This window comes from Tinamus guttatus, unplaced genomic scaffold, assembly GCF_059628265.1.
Source record: "Tinamus guttatus ecotype Peru unplaced genomic scaffold, ASM5962826v1 Tinamus_guttatus_pri_ptg000732l, whole genome shotgun sequence".
Classification (NCBI taxonomy): Eukaryota; Metazoa; Chordata; class Aves; order Tinamiformes; family Tinamidae; genus Tinamus; species Tinamus guttatus.
In genome coordinates, this window is record NW_028289266.1 from 436,880 (window position 1) to 457,193 (window position 20,314).

The 20,314-nt window shown below is 45.1% G+C and overlaps 1 protein-coding gene across 2 annotated transcripts in view; it reads right to left on the reverse strand.

Moving 5' to 3' along the window:
* Window positions 1–20,314, reverse strand: part of LOC104567290 (M1-specific T cell receptor alpha chain-like) — a 193,197-nt gene that overhangs the window by 15,108 nt on the left and 157,775 nt on the right. The window contains exon 1 of one of the 2 annotated variants that reach the window (XR_015914042.1): window positions 5,499–5,554. Coding sequence is in view for 1 of the 2 variants with exons in the window: in XM_088537227.1 (XP_088393353.1) it covers window positions 18,708–18,760 (53 nt within the window). In the remaining variant the exon portion in view is untranslated. Of the gene's footprint in view, window positions 1–5,498; window positions 5,555–18,707; window positions 18,761–20,314 lie in introns of those variants that run through there. The other variant, XM_088537227.1, reaches the window with a different exon arrangement.

Sequence of the window (20,314 nt, forward strand, 5' to 3'; positions counted from 1 at the left end):
GGCTTCCCAAGTTAATTCTTTGGGAACTCGAGCTTCCACTTTCCTTAAAAGTCTTTTCTTGTTGGGCATATCTTCCAGCACTGATGAAGATGACCACTGACTGCCAGCTCTCTGCTGTCTCCATGCAGAGAAGAGAGGCAGATATTACTGAAAAGAGAGGCACATGAAAGCCGAACACTTACTTGGTTTGACAGAGAGTCTGGTCCCTGAGCCAAAGATCAGCTTGTAGCTGGAGCCATATTCACACAGCATTTCCTTCCATAACAAAAAGCCTAGCAAGTCACTTTAGAAGCACCCTCTTTTCCCAAGGCTTGACTCACCTTGTCCAAGGACAGGAGGGGAATCAAAGAACTGTAGTGGGACAGATTAATCTGAAGGTTAAGAGTGATGGCTAACATCCTAGCTATGTGAGATGAAGATCCAGTGCTCAATCCAAGACCTGACGGGTACCCACGAAACTTCCCCTCCATTTCTTCCCATCCAGTCCATCCCATGGGTGGCAGGCAGAATGGCCAATATCTCCCAAGAATAAAGAAAACCATTCTGACCGTACACATTCCCCCGAAGTCAAAGAAAGCTCAAAAGCAAAGTACATTAGGCACGTTTGGAGAGCACTTACTGGGCATAATAAGGAACATTGTCCCACTCCCAAAGGTATTGGTAGCATCATTCAAAGAGTGCTTTAAACTATAATAAAACCCCAGTTGGAAGCACTGTCCTTTTACATCCTACCCACACACCTAGAACAAAACTGCCTCTTTAAGGGAGAAATACCCTTGCAATATTCTAGGAACTCTCATCTCTCCTTGGACTTTGTGGAGACCCTAGTCCCTAACTTACGGGTTTCATACAACCATTCACAACACAGCAAACACCACCAGATGTTATTGCAGTCCCTCCACAAGTAAACTCCAGCAGAAGAACTCCTTCCAATCCTAAGAAGCCTTTTAAAACTAGGATTAGCACTAGCCTTGGTAAGACTCCATACAGAACAACACAGGAAACAAATTGCCTTGCACTGTGTGATAGTCTGACAGTGTTCCTATATTCCTCGCAAGTGGTCTGGCCCTTCTTCCACATTATGCATGCTACCTTTTTCGCTTTAATTTCTCCCAAGAGCTCCTTGCAGGTCTCCTGCCCCCCCCTCACTCGACTTCTTTCTTGTAGGAATGCACCAATCCTGAGCTTGGAGAAAGTGTTTGAATATTAGCCAACTCTCCTGGACCTCCTTTCCTTCTAGGCCCCTGGCCCAGGTGACTCCCCCAAAGAGGGCCCGGAAGAGGTCAAACTTGGCTCTCTTGAAGTCCAGGGTTGCAATCCTACTTCTTGCCCAGCTTCCTCCTCGCAGGATCATGAATTCCTACATCTCATGGTCACTGCAGCCAAGACAGGCCCCAGTCCTCACATTTCCAACCAGACCATCTCTGTTTCTTAGTATCAGATCAGGTAATGTCCCTCTAACACCTTGGCTCATCTACCACCCGCATCAAGAATTAGCTGCAGTGTTCTGCAGGAACCTCGTGGACTGTCTGTTCATTGCTGTGTGGTTAGTCCAGCAGATATCAGAGTGCCGGAAGTCCCCCATAAGCAATTTCTGTCTCATATTTGTCTCTGTCTCGTATTTTTGCCTTGTCCTCTGTAAGGTGATCCTGATATGAAAACGTATTCTATGTAGCATTGCATGGACACATAAGATTTTTAGAAAGGGAGGCACATGAAAGCTCAATACTCACTTGGTTTGACAGAGAGTCTAGTCCCTGAGCCAAAGGTTAACTTGCTGTAGATGTATTCACACAGCATTTCCTTCCATAACAAAAAGCCTAGCAGGGCACCTCAGAAGCACTTTTTTTCCCAAAGGCTTGGCCCACCTTGGGCAAGAACATTAGGGATGCTAGAGAAGTGCCGAGGGTAGAGGAATCGGGCTATCCCAGGGCTGGGAGCAGAGTTTAACATTCTAGCTATAGCAGAATTCTCCCAAGAACAAACAGTTTTACAGTGCACATTCCCTGGACGTCAAGGAAAGCTCTGAAAGCACTAGGGACACCTGACACATGTATAAACCACTTATTGGGCATCACAAGCAGTCAAGAACATTCAGTCTGCCTTTAATATATGAAGAGCAACCACCCAAGCTGTACAAAAGAGAGCAAACTGACCCGCTCTATGTTACATGGTCTCAGAGGGATGTTCATGGCATGCTAGGGGCATTCCTGAGCAACGAAGACTTAAGGCCTATGTCTTTAAATGGGAAATAATGCAGATAACTGAAAGAAGTAAAGGAGAGTACGCCCTGGTAGGCTTGCCGTGAAATTCACAGATTATACAAGATTTCTCTCTCTCTCACACACACACACACAAGTAAATAACATAGGGAGAAACATAAAAATAGAAGGAAAATAGCCACATGGGAGGAATGAGTATGCCTCCCTTTTCTAAAATTGAGTGGAAAAGCACTTTAAACTTACTCGGTCTTATCCTTAATCGAGTCCCACCACCAAAGGTGGTTTTGCCCCAGTTGTTGTTCACACAGTGTTTTCCTTCACAGCAAATACCCCATAAGTCATTTATCCCCTCCACTGGCTCGTTACTTAGAAATCTGTGGGTTTGCTCATCTGGTGCCAGTCTTCCCAAGTTCAATATTTGGGAACTCCAGCTTGCGTTTCCCCTAGAGCTTTTCTTCATTAGGGGTATCTTTCAGCTTCGAAGAGAGGCTGGGATTACTAGCAAAATACCACTCTCAGCCTTTGCTCAACTCCTTAATCAGAGTTCTTTCCCTAGATTCACTGACATCCTCCAAAATACATGCCTTGAATCTTTCTGCCAAACCTTGGGCAAAAAAGGAACACATCAAAGACCTGAATTAAAATAAATAATTAAAATAAGACAGTGGGTATCAGAGTTTAACAAATGCTATATTTGCAGGCTGTTAAGTCATTGCAAAGAAACTCTTAAAGGTCACAAAGACCCAGCCACCTTTGAAACTTCATATAGGAGAGCTATCAGCCACCCTTCCATTGGGCAGCATGGGAGTCAGCTAAAGAGTTCTTGCCTCCCAAAGGGACCACCAGGTCTTGCTCCTATCTGAAATTGCAGTCAACAGCAAAAATACCTGCAGCTCCCTCCTCCATACACATGACCTGGCTTAAGACTTTCTCCTATTCCTGTCCATAACCATACCTTATCTAGGCTGCAAATAGGAAGCATTATGTCCCACTATATTTCTCTCTGTCTCTGTTCAAGGTGGAAAAAATTATAAAAAAGAATACTGATACACACAACTGTTGAGGAAGAAATATTTCATGCAAAACAGACTCAGAACATGACCAAAATTGCACAAAAGTCACAGCATCAGAAGCAGAACTGAACCGTAGTTATGAATCCCCCTCACCAGCCTTTCACAGCCCCACTCAGGCATTGCTCAGCTGGTGATCACTATGTCCATCCATGCTCAACAGCATCTCTATTACTGCTCACAACAAATCTGTCCTCTTGTCTTATACTACCTCGGTAATAGGGAGGTTTGGGAGCATCTTCATTGTTTCAAAACCTTACTGCTGGCTTAGATGGTCTGCACTAAGTGACCTGGCTCGTATGTTTGCCTTGTCCTGTGTAAGATGATCCTGATATGACAATTAAGGCTACCTAGCATTCCAGTGAACACCTTGGAAAAGGAGACACATGAAAGATGAACACTCACTTGGTTTGACAGAGAGTCTGGTCCCTGAGCCGAAGCTGGGCTTGTAGGCTGCACCAGATTCACACAGTGTTTCCTTCCATAACAAAAAGCCTAGCAAGCCACTTCAGAAGCATCCTCTTTTCCCAAGGCTTGGCTCATCTTGGCCCAGGACATGAGGAGCACCAGAGATGTGCCATGTAGTAGGAGAATCCAAATTTTCAACTAGAGGCTAACATCCTAGCTATGTGAGATGAAGCAGAGCTCATTGCTAGATCTGATGGGCACTCAACAAACTTCCCCTCCATTTCCTTCCAGCCACTCCACCCCATAGGTAGCAGGCAGAATGGCCAATATCTCCCAAGAATAAAGAAAAACATTCTGACCACACACATTCTTCGCTCTAAAAGCACATCAGCTATGTCTGGAGAGAACTTACTGGACATCACAAGGATCCTTGTCCTACTCCCAAAGCTATTGGCACCATCATTCAAACAGTGCATAAAACTATAATAAGACCTCAATGAGAAGCATTGGCCTTTGAGAGCCTCCCCACACATTTGAAATAGGACTGGCTGCACAGAGGGGTATTCATGGGTAGGAACTCCTCTGGACATTTCCAGGAATTCTCATCTCTGCTAGGACTTTGTGAAGACCCTAGTCCCTTAAACTTAGGACCAGACATGAGGTGCAGTCAGTTTTTGCTCCCCAGAGAGAGTGACAAGAAGGCATGGCTGCTTTGGACATACAAGGTGTCCTGCCTGAATATAAATTCACTTGCTAGGTATGTCGTCCAGGTTTGTAATACCACGGGCAGAAAGCAAGAACATGTGTGTGCTTGAAAAAGTCACTTTTCAACAGTTCCGGCCTGCGCCAGCAAAAATGACCGATCCATTTCTCTTGAGGCATAGCAAAAGCTGGGAGAAAAGGACAGTGTAGAACAAAGCTCAGCAAAGGGAGCGTGCATCCAGGAGCTTTCCGAGCCCAGAATGAGCCCACTACAATCAGAGAAGGAGAATTGCTGAAGGCGTTAGAAAGGGCTCATTTGGATACCTGAGCACAGGAAATAGCAGTACCTGGGCAACAGGGGTACTTACTGGGCTTCACAACTAGACGTGTCCCTTTTCCCAGCACCTGTGTATAGTTTCCTGTGTTCACACAGTCACTCACAGCACAGCAAAAGCTACCAGTTGTTATTCCAGTCCCTCCACAAGGAAACTCCAAGAGAAGAACTTCCAATCCTAGGAAGCCTTTTAAAACTAGGATTAGCACTAGCCTTGATTAGATTCCATACAGAACAACACAGGAAACACCTTGCCTTGCACTGTGTGATAGTAAAACTGGTGTCTTATGGAGAAGCGGGTCATTTCTAGACATCTACCCTCTGTTCCACCATTCAACATGAACTTTTTCCAAACCCATTAGCTCCCTCCCAATAGGTCACTTGGGTAAAAGTTATCAGGCAGAAGTCGCATAAACTTCACAAAAGTCACGGTGTTAGAAGCAGGTCGTGTATTCCCCCTCCTCTGCATTCCACAGACCCACTAAGGCATTGCTCAGCTGGTGATTGCTCTGTCCATCCATTCTCAACAACACCTCTACCACTTCTCACAACTAGTCTGTCCACTTGTCTTGATATTGGGAGCATCTTCATTGTCTCAAAAGTTCTCTGCTTGCTTACCTCATCTGCACTATATGGCCTGGCTCATATGTTCGCCTTATTGTCATATCAGGATCACCTTACAGACGATCAAGTCTCTGTAGTGTTCCAGTGAAGAACCGAGGGTATCTTGGAAAGGGAGACACATACAAACTCAACACTCACCTGGTTTCACAGAGAGTCTGGTCCCTGAGCCAAAGCTTGTTTTGTAGCCGAAACCAGAGTTACACAGCATTTCCTCCCATAACAAAAAGCCACTTCACAAACACCCTCTTTCCCAAAGGCTTTGTCACTTTGTTGGCTTTCTTCAATCCTCTGGCACCTCCCCTGCTCTCCATGACCTCTCGAAGGTGATGGAGAGCAGCTGAGCAATAACTCCCACCAGTTTCCTTAGCACTCTTGGGTGCATTCCATCTGGGCCCATAGACTTATGGAAGTCCAATTTGCCTAAATAATCTCTAATGTAAACCTCCACAACTAGCGAAAGTCCTCCTCTCGCCTGCTTATCTCTCTTGTCTCCAGGTCCTGTAGTTCATGGGGACTGGCCTTAGCAGTAAAGACAGAAACAAAGAAGGCATTTCGTAACTCTGCCTTCTCCGCATCCTCTGCCACCAAGGCACTCTCCCCACTCAGCAGCGGGCCCATGTTTTCCCTAGTCTTCCTCCTGCTGATGATGTTTTTGTAGAAGCCCTTCCTGTTGTCCCCGACATCTCTCCCTAAGTCTAATTGCAAACGGGCCTTGGTCTTCCTCGTTGCACCCGTGCACTGTCTGACAGTGTTCCTATATTCCTCGCAAGTGGTCTGGCCCTTCTTCCACATTATGCATGCTACCTTTTTCGCTTTAATTTCTCCCAAGAGCTCCTTGCAGGTCTCCTGCCCCCCCCTCACTCGACTTCTTTCTTGTAGGAATGCACCAATCCTGAGCTTGGAGAAAGTGTTTGAATATTAGCCAACTCTCCTGGACCTCCTTTCCTTCTAGGCCCCTGGCCCAGGTGACTCCCCCAAAGAGGGCCCGGAAGAGGTCAAACTTGGCTCTCTTGAAGTCCAGGGTTGCAATCCTACTTCTTGCCCAGCTTCCTCCTCGCAGGATCATGAGTTCTTACATCTCATGGTCACTGCAGCCAAGACAGGCTCACATTTCCAACCAGACCATCTCTGTTTGTTAGTATCAGGTCAGGTAGTGTCCCTCTACCACCTTGGCTCATCTACCACCTGCATCAAGAATTAGCTGCAGTGTTCTGCAGGAACCTAATGGACTGTCTGTTCATTGCTGTGTGGCTAGCCCAGCAGATATCAGAGTGGCTGAAGTCCCCCATAAGTTATTTCTGTCTCATATTTGTCTCTGTCTCGTATTTTTGCCTTGTCCTCTGTAAGGTGATCCTGATATGAAAATGTAGTCAACATAGCATTGCATGGACACCTAAGACATTTTGGAAAAGGAGACACATGAAAGCTCAGCACTCACTTGGTTTGACAGAGAGTCTGGTCCCTGAGCCAAAGGTTAGCTTGCTGTAGCTGGAGCTGTATTCACACAGCATTTCCTTCCATAACAAAAAGCCTAGCAGGGCACCTCAGAAGCACTTTTTTTCCCAAAAGCATGGCCCCCCTTGGCCAAGAACATGAGGGGCACCAAAGAAGTGCCAGGGGGTAGAGAAATCGGGGTATCCCATGGCTGGGAGCAGAGTTTAACATTCTAGCTATAGGAGAATTCTCCCAAGAACAAACAGTTTTACAGTGCACATTCCCTGGACGTCAAGGAAAGCTCTGAAAGCACTAGGGACACCTGACACATGTATAAACCACTTAGTGGGCATCACAAGCAGTCAAAAACATTCAGTCTGCCTTCAATATATGAAGAGCAACCACCCAAGCTGTACAAGAGAGAGCAAACTGACACGCTCTATGTTGCATGGTCTCAGAGGGATGTTCATGGCATGCTAGGGGCATTCCTGAGCAACGAAGACTTAAGGCCTATGTCTTTAAATGGGAAATAATGCAGATAACAGAAAGAAGTAAATGAGAGTACACCTTGGTAGACTTTCCTTGAAATTCATAGATTATACAAGCTTTTCTCGCACACACACACACAAAAGTAAATAACGTGGGGGGAAATATAAAAATAGAAGGCAAATAGTCACATGGGATGAATGAGTATGGCTCCCTTTTCTAAAATAGAATGGAAAAGCACTTTAAACTTACACGGTCTTATCCTTAATCGAGTCCCACCACCCAAGGGGGTTTTGCCCCAGTTGCTGTTCACACAGTGTTTTCCTTCACAGCAAATACCCCATAAGTCATTTATCCCCTCCACTGGCTCGTTACTTAGAAATCTGTGGGTTTGCTCATCTGGTGCCAGTCTTCCCAAGTTCAATATTTGGGAACTCTAGCTTGTGTTTCCCCTAGAGCATTTCTTCATTAGGGGTATCTTTCAGCTTTGAAGAGAGGCTGGGATTACTAGCAAAATACCTCTTTCAGCCTTTATTCAACCTCCAAATCAGAGTTCTTTCCCTAAATTCACTGACATCCTCCAAAATACATGCCTTGAATATTCCTTTCTGCCAAATCTTGGGCAAAAAAAGGAACACATCAAAGACCTGAATTAAAATAATAATTAAAATAAGACAGTGGGTATCAAAGCTTAACAAATGCTATTTTTGCAGACTGTTAAGTGATTCTAAAAAAACACTGAAAGGTCACAAAGACCCAGCCACCTTTGAAACTTCATATAGGAAGGCTATCAGCCACGCTTCCATTGGGCAGCATGGGAGTCAGCTAAAGAGTTCTTGCCTCCCAAAGGGACCACCAGGTCTTGCTCCTACCTGAAATTGCAGTCAACAGCAAAAACACCTGCAGCTCCCTCCTCCATACACATAACCTGGCATAAGACTTTCTCCTATTCCTGTCCATGACTATACCTTATCTATGCTGAAAACAGGAAGCATTATGTCCCACTATATTTCTCTCTCTGTCTCTGTTCAGGGTGGAAAAAAATAATAAAAAAAATACTAATACATATAACTATTATCGAGCAAGAAATATTTCACGCAAAACAGACTCAGAACATGACCAAAATTGCACAAAAGTCACAGCATCAGAAGCAGAACTGAACCGTAGTTATGAATCCCCCCTCACCAGCCTTTCACAGCCCACTCAGGCATTGCTCAGCTGGTAATCGCTCTGTCCATCCATGCTCAAAAACATCTCTACTGCTCACAACTAATCTGTCCACTTGTCTTATACTACCTTGGTAATAGGGCGGTTTGGGAGCATCTTCATTGTTTCAAAACGTTACTGCTGGCTTAGATGGTCTGCACTAAGTGACTTGGCTCATATGTTTACCATGTCCTCTCTAAGATGATCGTGATACGACAATTAAGGCTATCTAGCATTCCAGTGAACACCTTGGAAAAGGAGACGCATGAAAGCTCAACACTCACTTGGTTTGACAGAGAGTCTGGTCCCTGAGCCGAAGCTGGGCTTGTTGCCTGCACCAAATTTACACAGTATTTCCTTCCATAACAAAAAGCCTAGCAAGTCACTTCAGAAGCACCCTCTTTTCCCAAGGCTCGGCCCATCTTGGCCCAGGACATGAGCAGCACCAGAGATGTGCCATGTAGCAGGACAATCCAAAGTTTCCAACTAGAGGCTAACATCCTAGCTATGTGAGATGAAGCAGAGCTTGTTGCTACATCTGATGGGCACTCAACAAACTTCCCCTCCATTTCCTTCCAGCCACTCCACCCCATAGGTAGCAGGCAGAATGGCCAATATCTCCCAAGAATAAAGAAAAACATTCTGACCACACACATTCTTAGCTCCGAAAGCGCATCAGCTATGTCTGGAGAGCACTTACTGGACATCACAAGGATCTTTGCCCCACTCCCAAACGTGTTGGCACCATCATTCAAGGAGTGCAAAAAACTATAATAAAACCCCAATGAGAAGCACCGGCCTTTGAGAGCTTCCCCACACATTTGAAATAGGACTGGCTGCACAGAGGGGTATTCGTGGGTAGGAACTCCCTTGAACATTTCCAGGAATTCTCATCTCTACTAGGACTTTGTGAAGACCCTAGTCCCTTAAACTTAGGACCAGACCTGAGGTGCAGTCAGTTTTTGCTCCCCAGAGAGAGTGACAAGAAGGCATGGCTGCTTTGGACATGCAAGGTGTCCTGCCTGAATATAAATTCACTTGCTAGGTATGTTGTCCAGGTTTGTAATACCACGGGCAGAAACCAAGAACATGTATGTGCTGGAAAAAGTCACTTTTCAACAGTTCCGGCTTGTGCCAGTAAAAATGACCGATCCATTTCTCATGAGGCATAGCAAAAGTTGGGAGAAAAGGACAGTGTAGAACAAAGCTCAGCAAAGGGAGCGTGCATCCAGGAGCTTTCCGAGCCCAGAATGAGCCCACTACAATCAGAGAAGGAGAATTGCTGAAGGCGTTAGAAAGGGCTCCTTTTGATACCTGAGCACAAGAAATAGAACTACCTGGGCAACAGGGGTACTTACTGGGCTTCACAACTAGACGCGTCCCTGTCCCCAGCACCGGTCTGTAGTTTCCTGTGTTCACACAGTCACTCACACCACAGCAAAAACTACCAGCTGTTATTCCAGTCCCTCCACAAAGAAACTCCGGGAGAAGAACTCCTTCCAATCCTAGGAAGCCTTTTAAAACTAGGATTAGTGTTTGCCTTTGTAAGATTCCATACAAACAAGACAAGTAAACCTTTGCCTTGCGCTGTGTGATAGTCACACTGGGGTCTTACAGAGAAGTAGGTCGTTTCTAGACATCTACTTTCTATTCCACCATTCAACCTGACCTTTTCCAAACCCAGCTAGCTCCCTCCCAATAGGTCACTTGGGTAAAAGCTATCAGGCAGAAGTTGCATAAACTTCACAAAAGTCACAGCGTTAGAAGCAGGTAGTGAATTCCCCCTCCCCTGCATTCCACAGACCCACTAAGGCATTGCTCAGCTGGTGATTGCTCTGTCCATCCATTCTCAACAACACCTCTACCACTTCTCACAACTAGTCTGTCCACTTGTCTTGATATTGGGAGCATCTTCATTGTCTCAAAAGTTCTCTGCTTGCTTACCTCATCTGCACTATATGGCCTGGCTCATATGTTCGCCTTATCGTCTGTAAGGTGATCCTGATGTGAAAATGAAGTCTATTTTGCTTTCCAGTGCACACTGAGGATATCTTAGAAAGGGAGACACATGAAAGCTCAATACTCACTTGGTTTGACAGAGAGCCTGGTCCCTGAGCCAAAGGTTAACTTGTTGTAGCTGTATTCACACAGCATTTCCTTCCATAACAAAAAGCCTAGCAGGGCACCTCAGAAGCACTTTTTTTTCCTAAAGCCTTGGCCCTCCTTGGGCAAGAACATGAGGGGCAAAACGGAAGTGCCTGAGCGTAGAGGAATCGGGCTATCCCAGGGCTGGGAGCAGAGTTTAACATCCTAGCTGTAGCAGAATTCTCCCAAGAATAAACAGCTTTACAGTGCACATTCCCTGGATGTCAAGGAAAGCCTGAAAGCACAAGGCACACCTGACACAGTATAAACCACTTATTGGGCATCACAAGCAGTCAAAAACATTCAGTCTGCCTTCAATATATGAAGAGCAACCACCCAAGCTGTACAAGAGAGAGCAAATTGACCCGCTCTATGTTGCATGGTCTCAAAGGGATGTTCACGGCATGCTAGGGGCATTCCTGAGCAACGAAGACTTAAGGCCTATGTCTTTAAATGGGAAATAATGCAGATAACTGAAAGAAGTAAAGGAGAGCACGCCATGGAAGACTTTGCTTGAAATTCACAGATTATACAAGATTTTCTCACACAGACACACAAAAAAGTAAATAACATAGGGAGAAACATAAAAATAAAAGGAAAATAGCCACATGGGATGAATGAGTATGCCTCCCTTTTCTAAAATAGAGTGGAAAAGCACTTTAAACTTACTCGGTCTTATCCTCAATTGAGTCCCACCTCCAAAGGTGGCTTTGCCCCAGTTGTTGTTCACACAGTGTTTTCCTTCACAGCAAATACCCCATAAGTCATTTATCCCCTCCACTGGCTCGTTACTTAGAAATCTGTGGGTTTGCTCATCTGGTGCCAGTCTTCCCAAGTTCAATATTTGGGAACTCTAGCTTACGTTTCCCCTAGAGCATTTCTTCATTAGGGGTATCTTTCAGCTTCGAAGAGAGGCTGGGATTACTAGCAAAATACCTCTTTCAGCCTTTGCTCAACTCCCAAATCAGAGTTCTTTCCCTAAATTCACTGACACCCTCCAAAATACATGCCTTGAATCTTTCTGCCAAACCTTGGGCAAAAAAAGGAACACATCAAAGACCTGAATTAAAATAAATAATTAAAATAAGACAGTGGGTATCAAAGCTTAACAAATGCTATTTTTGCAGACTGTTAAGTGATTCTAAAAAAACACTGAAAGGTCACAAAGACCCAGCCATCTTTGAAACTTCATATAGGAAGGCTATCAGCCACGCTTCCATTGGGCAGCATGGGAGTCAGCTAAAGAGTTCTTGCCTCCCAAAGGGACCACCAGGTCTTGCTCCTACCTGAAATTGCAGTCAACAGCAAAAATACCTGCAGCTCCCTCCTCCATACACATAACCTGGCATAAGACTTTCTCCTATTCCTGTCCATGACCATACCTTATCTAGGCTGCAAACAGGAAGCATTATGTCCCACTATATTTCTCTCTCTGTCTCTGTTCAGGGTGGAAAAAAATATAAAAAAGAATACTGATACACACAAGTGTTGAGCAAGAAATATTTCACACAAAACAGACTCAGAACATGACCAAAATTGCACAAAAGTCACAGCATCAGAAGCAGAACTGAACCATAGTTATGAATCCCCCTCACCAGCCTTTCACATCCCCACTCAGGCATTGCTCAGCTGGTGATCGCCCTATCCATCCATGCTCAACAGCATCTCTATTACTGCAGACAACAAGTCTGTCCACTTGTCTTATACTACCTCGGTAATAGGGAGGTTTGGGAGCATCTTCATTGTTTCAAAACCTTACTGCTGGCTTAGATGGTCTGCACTAAGTGACCTGGCTCGTATGTTTGCCTTGTTCTCTGTAAGATGATCCTGGTATGACAATTCAGGCTACCTAGCATTCCAGTGAACACCTAGGGTTATCTTGGAAAAGGAGACACATGAAAGCTGAACACTCACTTGGTTTGACAGAGAGTCTGGTCCCTGAGCCGAAGCTGGGCTTGTTGACAGAACCAGATTCACACAGTATTTCCTTCCATAACAAAAAGCCTAGCAAGCCACTTCAGAAGCACCCTCTTTTCCCAAGGCTTGGCCCATTTTGGCCCAGGACACGAGGAGCACCAGGGATGTTCTGTTCAGCAGGGGAACCTGAGGGTTCTGAGTAGAGGCTAACACCCTAGCTATGTGAGATGAAGCAGAGCTCATTGCTAGATCTGATGGGCACTCAACAAACTTCCCCTGCATTTCCTTCCAGCCACTCCATCCCATAGGTAGCAGGCAGAATGGCCAATATCTCCCAAGAATAAAGAAAAACATTCTGACCACACACATTCTTAGCTCTAAAAGCACAGCACCCCAGAGAGAGTGACAAGAAGGCATGGCTGCTTTGGACATACAAGGTGTCCTGCCTGAATATAAATTCACTTGCTAGATATGTCCTCCAGGTTTGTAATACTACTGGCAGAAACCAAGAACATGTATGTGCTGGAAAAAGTCACTTTTCAACAGTTCCAGCCTGTGCCAGCAAAAATGACCGATCCATTTCTCATGAGGCATAGCAAAAGCTGGGAGATGCGGGTCATTTCTAGACATCTACCCTCTGTTCCACCATTCAACATGAACTTTTTCCAAACCCATTAGCTCCCTCCCAATAGGTCACTTGGGTAAAAGCTATCAGGCAGAAGTTGCATAAACTTCACAAAAGTCACAGTGTTAGAAGCAGGTAGTGAATTCCCCCTCCTCTGCATTCCACAGACCCACTAAGGCATTGCTCAGCTGGTGATTGCTCTGTCCATCCATGCTCAACAACACCTCTACCACTTCTCACAACTAGTCTGTCCGCTTGTGTTGATATTGGGAGCATCTTCATTGTCTCAAAAGTTCTCTGCTTGCTTACCTCATCTGCACTATATGGCCTGGCTCATATGTTTGCCTTATTGTCATATCAGGATCACCTTACAGACGATCAAGTCTCTGTAGTGTTCCAGTGAAGAACCGAGGGTATCTTGGAAAGGGAGACACATACAAACTCAACACTCACCTGGTTTCACAGAGAGTCTGGTCCCTGAGCCAAAGCTTGTTTTGTAGCCGAAACCAGAGTTACACAGCATTTCCTCCCATAACAAAAAGCCACTTCGCAAACACCCTCTTTCCCAAAGGCTTTGTCACTTTGTTGGCTTTCTTCAATCCTCTGGCACCTCCCCTGCTCTCCATGACCTCTCGAAGGTGATGGAGAGCAGCTGAGCAATAACTCCCACCAGTTTCCTTAGCACTCTTGGGTGCATTCCATCTGGGCCCATAGATTTATGGAAGTCCAGTTTGCCTAAATAATCTCTAATGTAAACCTCCACAACTAGCGAAAGTCCTCCTCTCGCCTGCTTATCTCTCTTGTCTCCAGGTCCTGTAGTTCATGGGGACTAGCCTTAGCAGTAAAGACAGAAACAAAGAAGGCATTTCGTAACTCTGCCTTCTCCGCATCCTCTGCCACCAAGGCACCCTCCCCACTCAGCAGCGGGCCCATGTTTTCCCTAGTCTTCCTCCTGCCGATGATGTTTTTGTAGAAGCCCTTCCTGTTGTCCCCGACATCTCTCCCTAAGTCTAATTGCAAACGGGCCTTGGTCTTCCTCGTTACACCCGTGCACTGTCTGACAGTGTTCCTATATTCCTCGCAAGTGGTCTGGCCCTTCTTCCACATTATGCATGCTACCTTTTTCACTTTAACTTTTACCAAGAGCTCCTTGCCCATCTACACAGGTGTCCTGCCCCCCTCACTCGACTTCTTTCTTGTAGGAATGCACCAATCCTGAGCTTGGAAAAAGTGTTTGAATATTAGCCAACTCTCCTGGACCTCCTTTCCTTCTAGGCCCCTGGCCCAGGTGACTCCTCCAAGGAAGGCCCAGAAGAGGTCAAACTTGGCTCTCTTGAAGTCCAGGGTTGCAATCCTACTTCTTGCCCAGCTTCCTCCTTGCAGGATCATGAGTTCCTACATCTCATGGTCACTGCAGCCAAGACAGGCTCACATTTCCAACCAGACCATCTCTGTTTGTTAGTATCAGGGTCAGGTAGTGTCCCTCTACCACCTTGGCTCATCTACCACCCGCATCAAGAATTAGCTGCAGTGTTCTGCAGGAACCTAATGGACTGTCTGTTCATTGCTGTGTGGCTAGCCCAGCAGATATCAGAGTGGCTGAAGTCCCCCATAAGTTATTTCTGTCTCATATTTGTCTCTGTCTCGTATTTTTGCCTTGTCCTCTGTAAGGTGATCCTGATATGAAAATGTAGTCAACATAGCATTGCACGGACACCTAAGACATTTTGGAAAAGGAGACACATGAAAGCTCAACACTCACTTGGTTTGACAGAGAGTCTGGTCCCTGAGCCAAAGGTTAGCTTGCTGTAGCTGGAGCTGTATTCACACAGCATTTCCTTCCATAACAAAAAGCCTAGCAGGGCACCTCAGAAGCACTTTTTTTTCCCAAAAGCATGGCCCCCCTTGGCCAAGAACATGAGGGGCACCAAAGAAGTGCCAGGGGGTAGAGGAATCGGGGTATCCCATGGCTGGGAGCAGAGTTTAACATTCTAGCTATAGGAGAATTCTCCCAAGAACAAACAGTTTTACAGTGCACATTCCCTGGACGTCAAGGAAAGCTCTGAAAGCACTAGGGACACCTGACACATGTATAAACCACTTAGTGGGCATCACAAGCAGTCAAAAACATTCAGTCTGCCTTCAATATATGAAGAGCAACCAACCAAGCTGTACAAGAGAGAGCAAACTGACCCGCTCTATGTTGCATGGTCTCAGAGGGATGTTCATGGCATGCTAGGGGCATTCCTGAGTAACAAAGACTTAAGACCTATGTCTTTAAATGGGAAATAATGCAGATAACAGAAAGAAGTAAATGAGAGTACACCTTGGTAGACTTTCCTTGAAATTCATAGATTATACAAGCTTTCCTCGCACACACACACACAAAAGTAAATAACGTGGGGGGAAATATAAAAATAGAAGGCAAATAGTCACATGGGATGAATGAGTATGGCTCCCTTTTCTAAAATAGAGTGGAAAAGCACTTTAAACTTACACGGTCTTATCCTTAATCGAGTCCCACCACCAAAGGTCGTTTTGCCCCAGTTGCTGTTCACACAGTGTTTTCCTTCACAGCAAATACCCCATAAGTCATTTATCCCCTCCACTGGCTCGTTACTTAGAAATCTGTGGGTTTGCTCATCTGGTGCCAGTCTTCCCAAGTTCAATATTTGGGAACTCTAGCTTGTGTTTCCCCTAGAGCTTTTCTTCATTAGGGGTATCTTTCAGCTTCGAAGAGAGGCTGGGATTACTAGCAAAATACCTCTTTCAGCCTTTGCTCAACTCCCAAATCAGAGTTCTTTCCCTAAATTCACTGACACCCTCCAAAATACATGCCTTGAATCTTTCTGCCAAACCTTGGGCAAAAAAAGGAACACATCAAAGACCTGAATTAAAATAAATAATTAAAATAAGACAGTGGGTATCAAAGCTTAACAAATGCTATTTTTGCAGACTGTTAAGTGATTCTAAAAAAACACTGAAAGGTCACAAAGACCCAGCCACCTTTGAAACTTCATATAGGAGGGCTATCAGCCACGCTTCCATTGGGCAGCATGGGAGTCAGCTAAAGAGTTCTTGCCTCCCAAAGGGACCACCAGGTCTTGCTCCTACCTGAAATTGCAGTCAACAGCAAAAATACCTGCAGCTCCCTCCTCCATACACATAACCTGGCATAAGACTTTCTCCTATTCCTGTCCATGACTATACCTTATCTAGGCTGCAAACAGGAAGCATTATGTCCCACTATATTTCTCTCTCTGTCTCTGTTCAGGGTAGAAAAAAATAATAAAAAAAATACTAATACATATAACTATTATCGAGCAAGAAATATTTCACGCAAAACAGACTCAGAACATGACCAAAATTGCACAAAAGTCACAGCATCAGAAGCAGAACTGAACCGTAGTTATGAATCCCCCCTCACCAGCCTTTCACAGCCCACTCAGGCATTGCTCAGCTGGTAATCGCTCTGTCCATCCATGCTCAAAAACATCTCTACTGCTCACAACTAATCTGTCCACTTGTCTTATACTACCTTGGTAATAGGGAGGTTTGGGAGCATCTTCATTGTTTCAAAACGTTACTGCTGGCTTAGATGGTCTGCACTAAGTGACTTGGCTCATATGTTTACCATGTCCTCTCTAAGATGATCGTGATACGACAATTAAGGCTACCTAGCATTCCAGTGAACACCTTGGAAAAGGAGACGCATGAAAGCTCAACACTCACTTGGTTTGACAGAGAGTCTGGTCCCTGAGCCGAAGCTGGGCTTGTTGCCTGCACCAAATTTACACAGTATTTCCTTCCATAACAAAAAGCCTAGCAAGTCACTTCAGAAGCACTCTCTTTTCCCAAGGCTCGGCCCATCTTGGCCCAGGACATGAGGAGCACCAGAGATGTGCCATGCAGCAGGGGAATCCAAATTTTCAACTAGAGGCTAACATCCTAGCTATGTGAGATGAAGCAGAGCTCATTGCTAGATCTGATGGGCACTCAACAAACTTCCCCTCCATTTCCTTCCAGCCACTCCACCCCATAGGTAGCAGGCAGAATGGCCAATATCTCCCAAGAATAAAGAAAAACATTCTGACCACACACATTCTTCGCTCTAAAAGCACATCAGCTATGTCTGGAGAGAACTTACTGGACATCACAAGGATCTTTGCCCCACTCCCAAACGTGTTGGCACCATCATTCAAGGAGTGCAAAAAACTATAATAAAACCCCAATGAGAAGCACCGGCCTTTGAGAGCTTCCCCACACATTTGAAATAGGACTGGCTGCACAGAGGGGTATTCGTGGGTAGGAACTCCCTTGAACATTTCCAGGAATTCTCATCTCTACTAGGACTTTGTGAAGACCCTAGTCCCTTAAACTTAGGACCAGACCTGAGGTGCAGTCAGTTTTTGCTCCCCAGAGAGAGTGACAAGAAGGCATGGCTGCTTTGGACATGCAAGGTGTCCTGCCTGAATATAAATTCACTTGCTAGGTATGTTGTCCAGGTTTGTAATACCACGGGCAGAAACCAAGAACATGTATGTGCTGGAAAAAGTCACTTTTCAACAGTTCCGGCCTGTGCCAGTAAAAATGACCGATCCATTTCTCATGAGGCATAGCAAAAGCTGGGAGAAAAGGACAGTGTAGAACAAAGCTCAGCAAAGGGAGCGTGCATCCAGGAGCTTTCCGAGCCCAGAATGAGCCCACTACAATCAGAGAAGGAGAATTGCTGAAGGCGTTAGAAAGGGCTCCTTTTGATACCTGAGCACAAGAAATAGAACTACCTGGGCAACAGGGGTACTTACTGGGCTTCACAACTAGACGCGTCCCTGTCCCCAGCACCGGTCTGTAGTTTCCTGTGTTCACACAGTCACTCACACCACAGCAAAAACTACCAGCTGTTATTCCAGTCCCTCCACAAAGAAACTCCGGGAGAAGAACTCCTTCCAATCCTAGGAAGCCTTTTAAAACTAGGATTAGTGTTAGCCTTTGTAAGATTCCATACAAACAAGACAAGTAAACCTTTGCCTTGTGCTGTGTGATGGTCACACTGGGGTCTTACAGAGAAGTAGGTCATTTCTAGACATCTACTTTCTATTCCACCATTCAACCTGACCTTTTCCAAACCCAGCTAGCTCCCTCCCAATAGGTCACTTGGGTAAAAGCTATCAGGTAGAAGTTGCATAAACTTCACAAAAGTCACAGCGTTAGAAGCAGGTAGTGAATTCCCCCTCCCCTGCATTCCACAGACCCACTAAGGCATTGCTCAGCTGGTGATTGCTCTGTCCATCCATGCTCAACAACACCTCTACCACTTCTCACAACTAGTCTGTCCGCTTGTCTTGATATTGGGAGCATCTTCATTGTCTCAAAAATCCTCTGTTTGCTTACATCATCTGCACTACATGACCTGGCTCATATGTTCACCTTATCGTCTGTAAGGTGATCCTGATATGAAAATGAAGTCTAATTTGCTTTCCAGTGCACACTGAGGATATCTTGGAAAGGGAGACACATGAAAGCTCAATACTCACTTGGTTTGACAGAGAGCCTGGTCCCTGAGCCAAAGGTTAACTTGTAGCCAGAGCTGTATTCACACAGCATTTCCTTCCATAACAAAAAGCCTACCAGGGCACCTCAGAAGCACTTCTTTTTTCCCAAAGGCTTGGCCCACCTTGGGCAAGAACATGAGGGGCAGCATGGAAGTGCCAGGGGGTAGAGGAATCGGGCTATCCCAGGGCTGGGAGCAGAGTTTAACATCCTAGCTGTAGCAGATTTCTCCCAAGAATAAACAGCTTTACAGTGCACATTCCCTGGACGTCAAGGAAAGCTCTGAAAGCACTAGGCACACCTGACACATGTATAAACGACTTACTGGGCATCACAAGCAGTCAAAAACATTCAGTCTGCCTTCAATATATGAAGAGCAACCACCCAAGCTGTACAAGAGAGAGCAAATTGACCCGCTCTATGTTGCATGGTCTCAGAGGGATGTTCATGGCATGCTAGGGGCATTCCTGAGCAACGAAGACTTAAGGCCTATGTCTTTAAATGGGAAATAATGCAGATAACTGAAAGAAGTAAATGAGAGTACACCTTGGTAGACTTTCCTTGAAATTCACAGATTTTACAAGATTTTCTCACACAGACACACAAAAAAGTAAATAACATAGGGAGAAACATAAAAATAGAAGGCAAATAGTCACATGGGATGAATGAGTATGCCTCCCTTTTCTAAAATAGAGTGGAAAAGCACTTTAAACTTACTCGGTCTTATCCTCAATTGAGTCCCACCTCCAAAGGTGGCTTTGCCCCAGTTGTTGTTCACACAACAGTGTTTTCCTTCACAGCAAATACCCCATAAGTCATTTATCCCCTCCACTGGCTCGTTACTTAGAAATCTGTGGGTTTGCTCATCTGGTGCCAGTCTTCCCAAGTTCAATATTTGGGAACTCTAGCTTGTGTTTCCCCTAGAGCATTTCTTCATTAGGGGTATCTTTCAGCTTTGAAGAGAGGCTGGGATTACTAGCAAAATACCTCTTTCAGCCTTTGCTCAACTCCCAAATCAGAGTTTTCCCTAGATTCACTGACACCCTCCAAAATACATGCCTTGAATCTTTCTGCCAAATCTTGGGCAAAAAAAGGAACACATCAAAGACCTGAATTAAAATAAATAATTAAAATAAGACAGTGGGTATCAGAGCTTAACAAATGCTATATTTGCAGGCTGTTAAGTCATTCCAAAGAAACTCTGAAAGGTCACAAAGACCCAGCCACCTTTGAAACTTCATATAGGAAGGCTATCAGCCACCATTCCATTGGGCAGCATGGGAGACAGCTAAAGAGTTCTTGCCTCCCAAAGGGACCACCAGGTCTTGCTCCTACCTGAAATTTCAGTCAACAGCAAAAATACCTGCAGCTCCCTCCTCCATACACATGACCTAGCACAGGACTTTCTCCTATTCCTGTCCATAACCATACCTTATCTAGGCTGCAAACTTGAAGAATTATGTCCCACTATATTTCTCTCCCTGTCTCTGCTCAGGGTGGAAAAAATTATAAAAAAGAATACTGATACACACAAGTGTTGAGCAAGAAATATTTCACACAAAACAGACTCAGAACATGACCAAAACTGCAC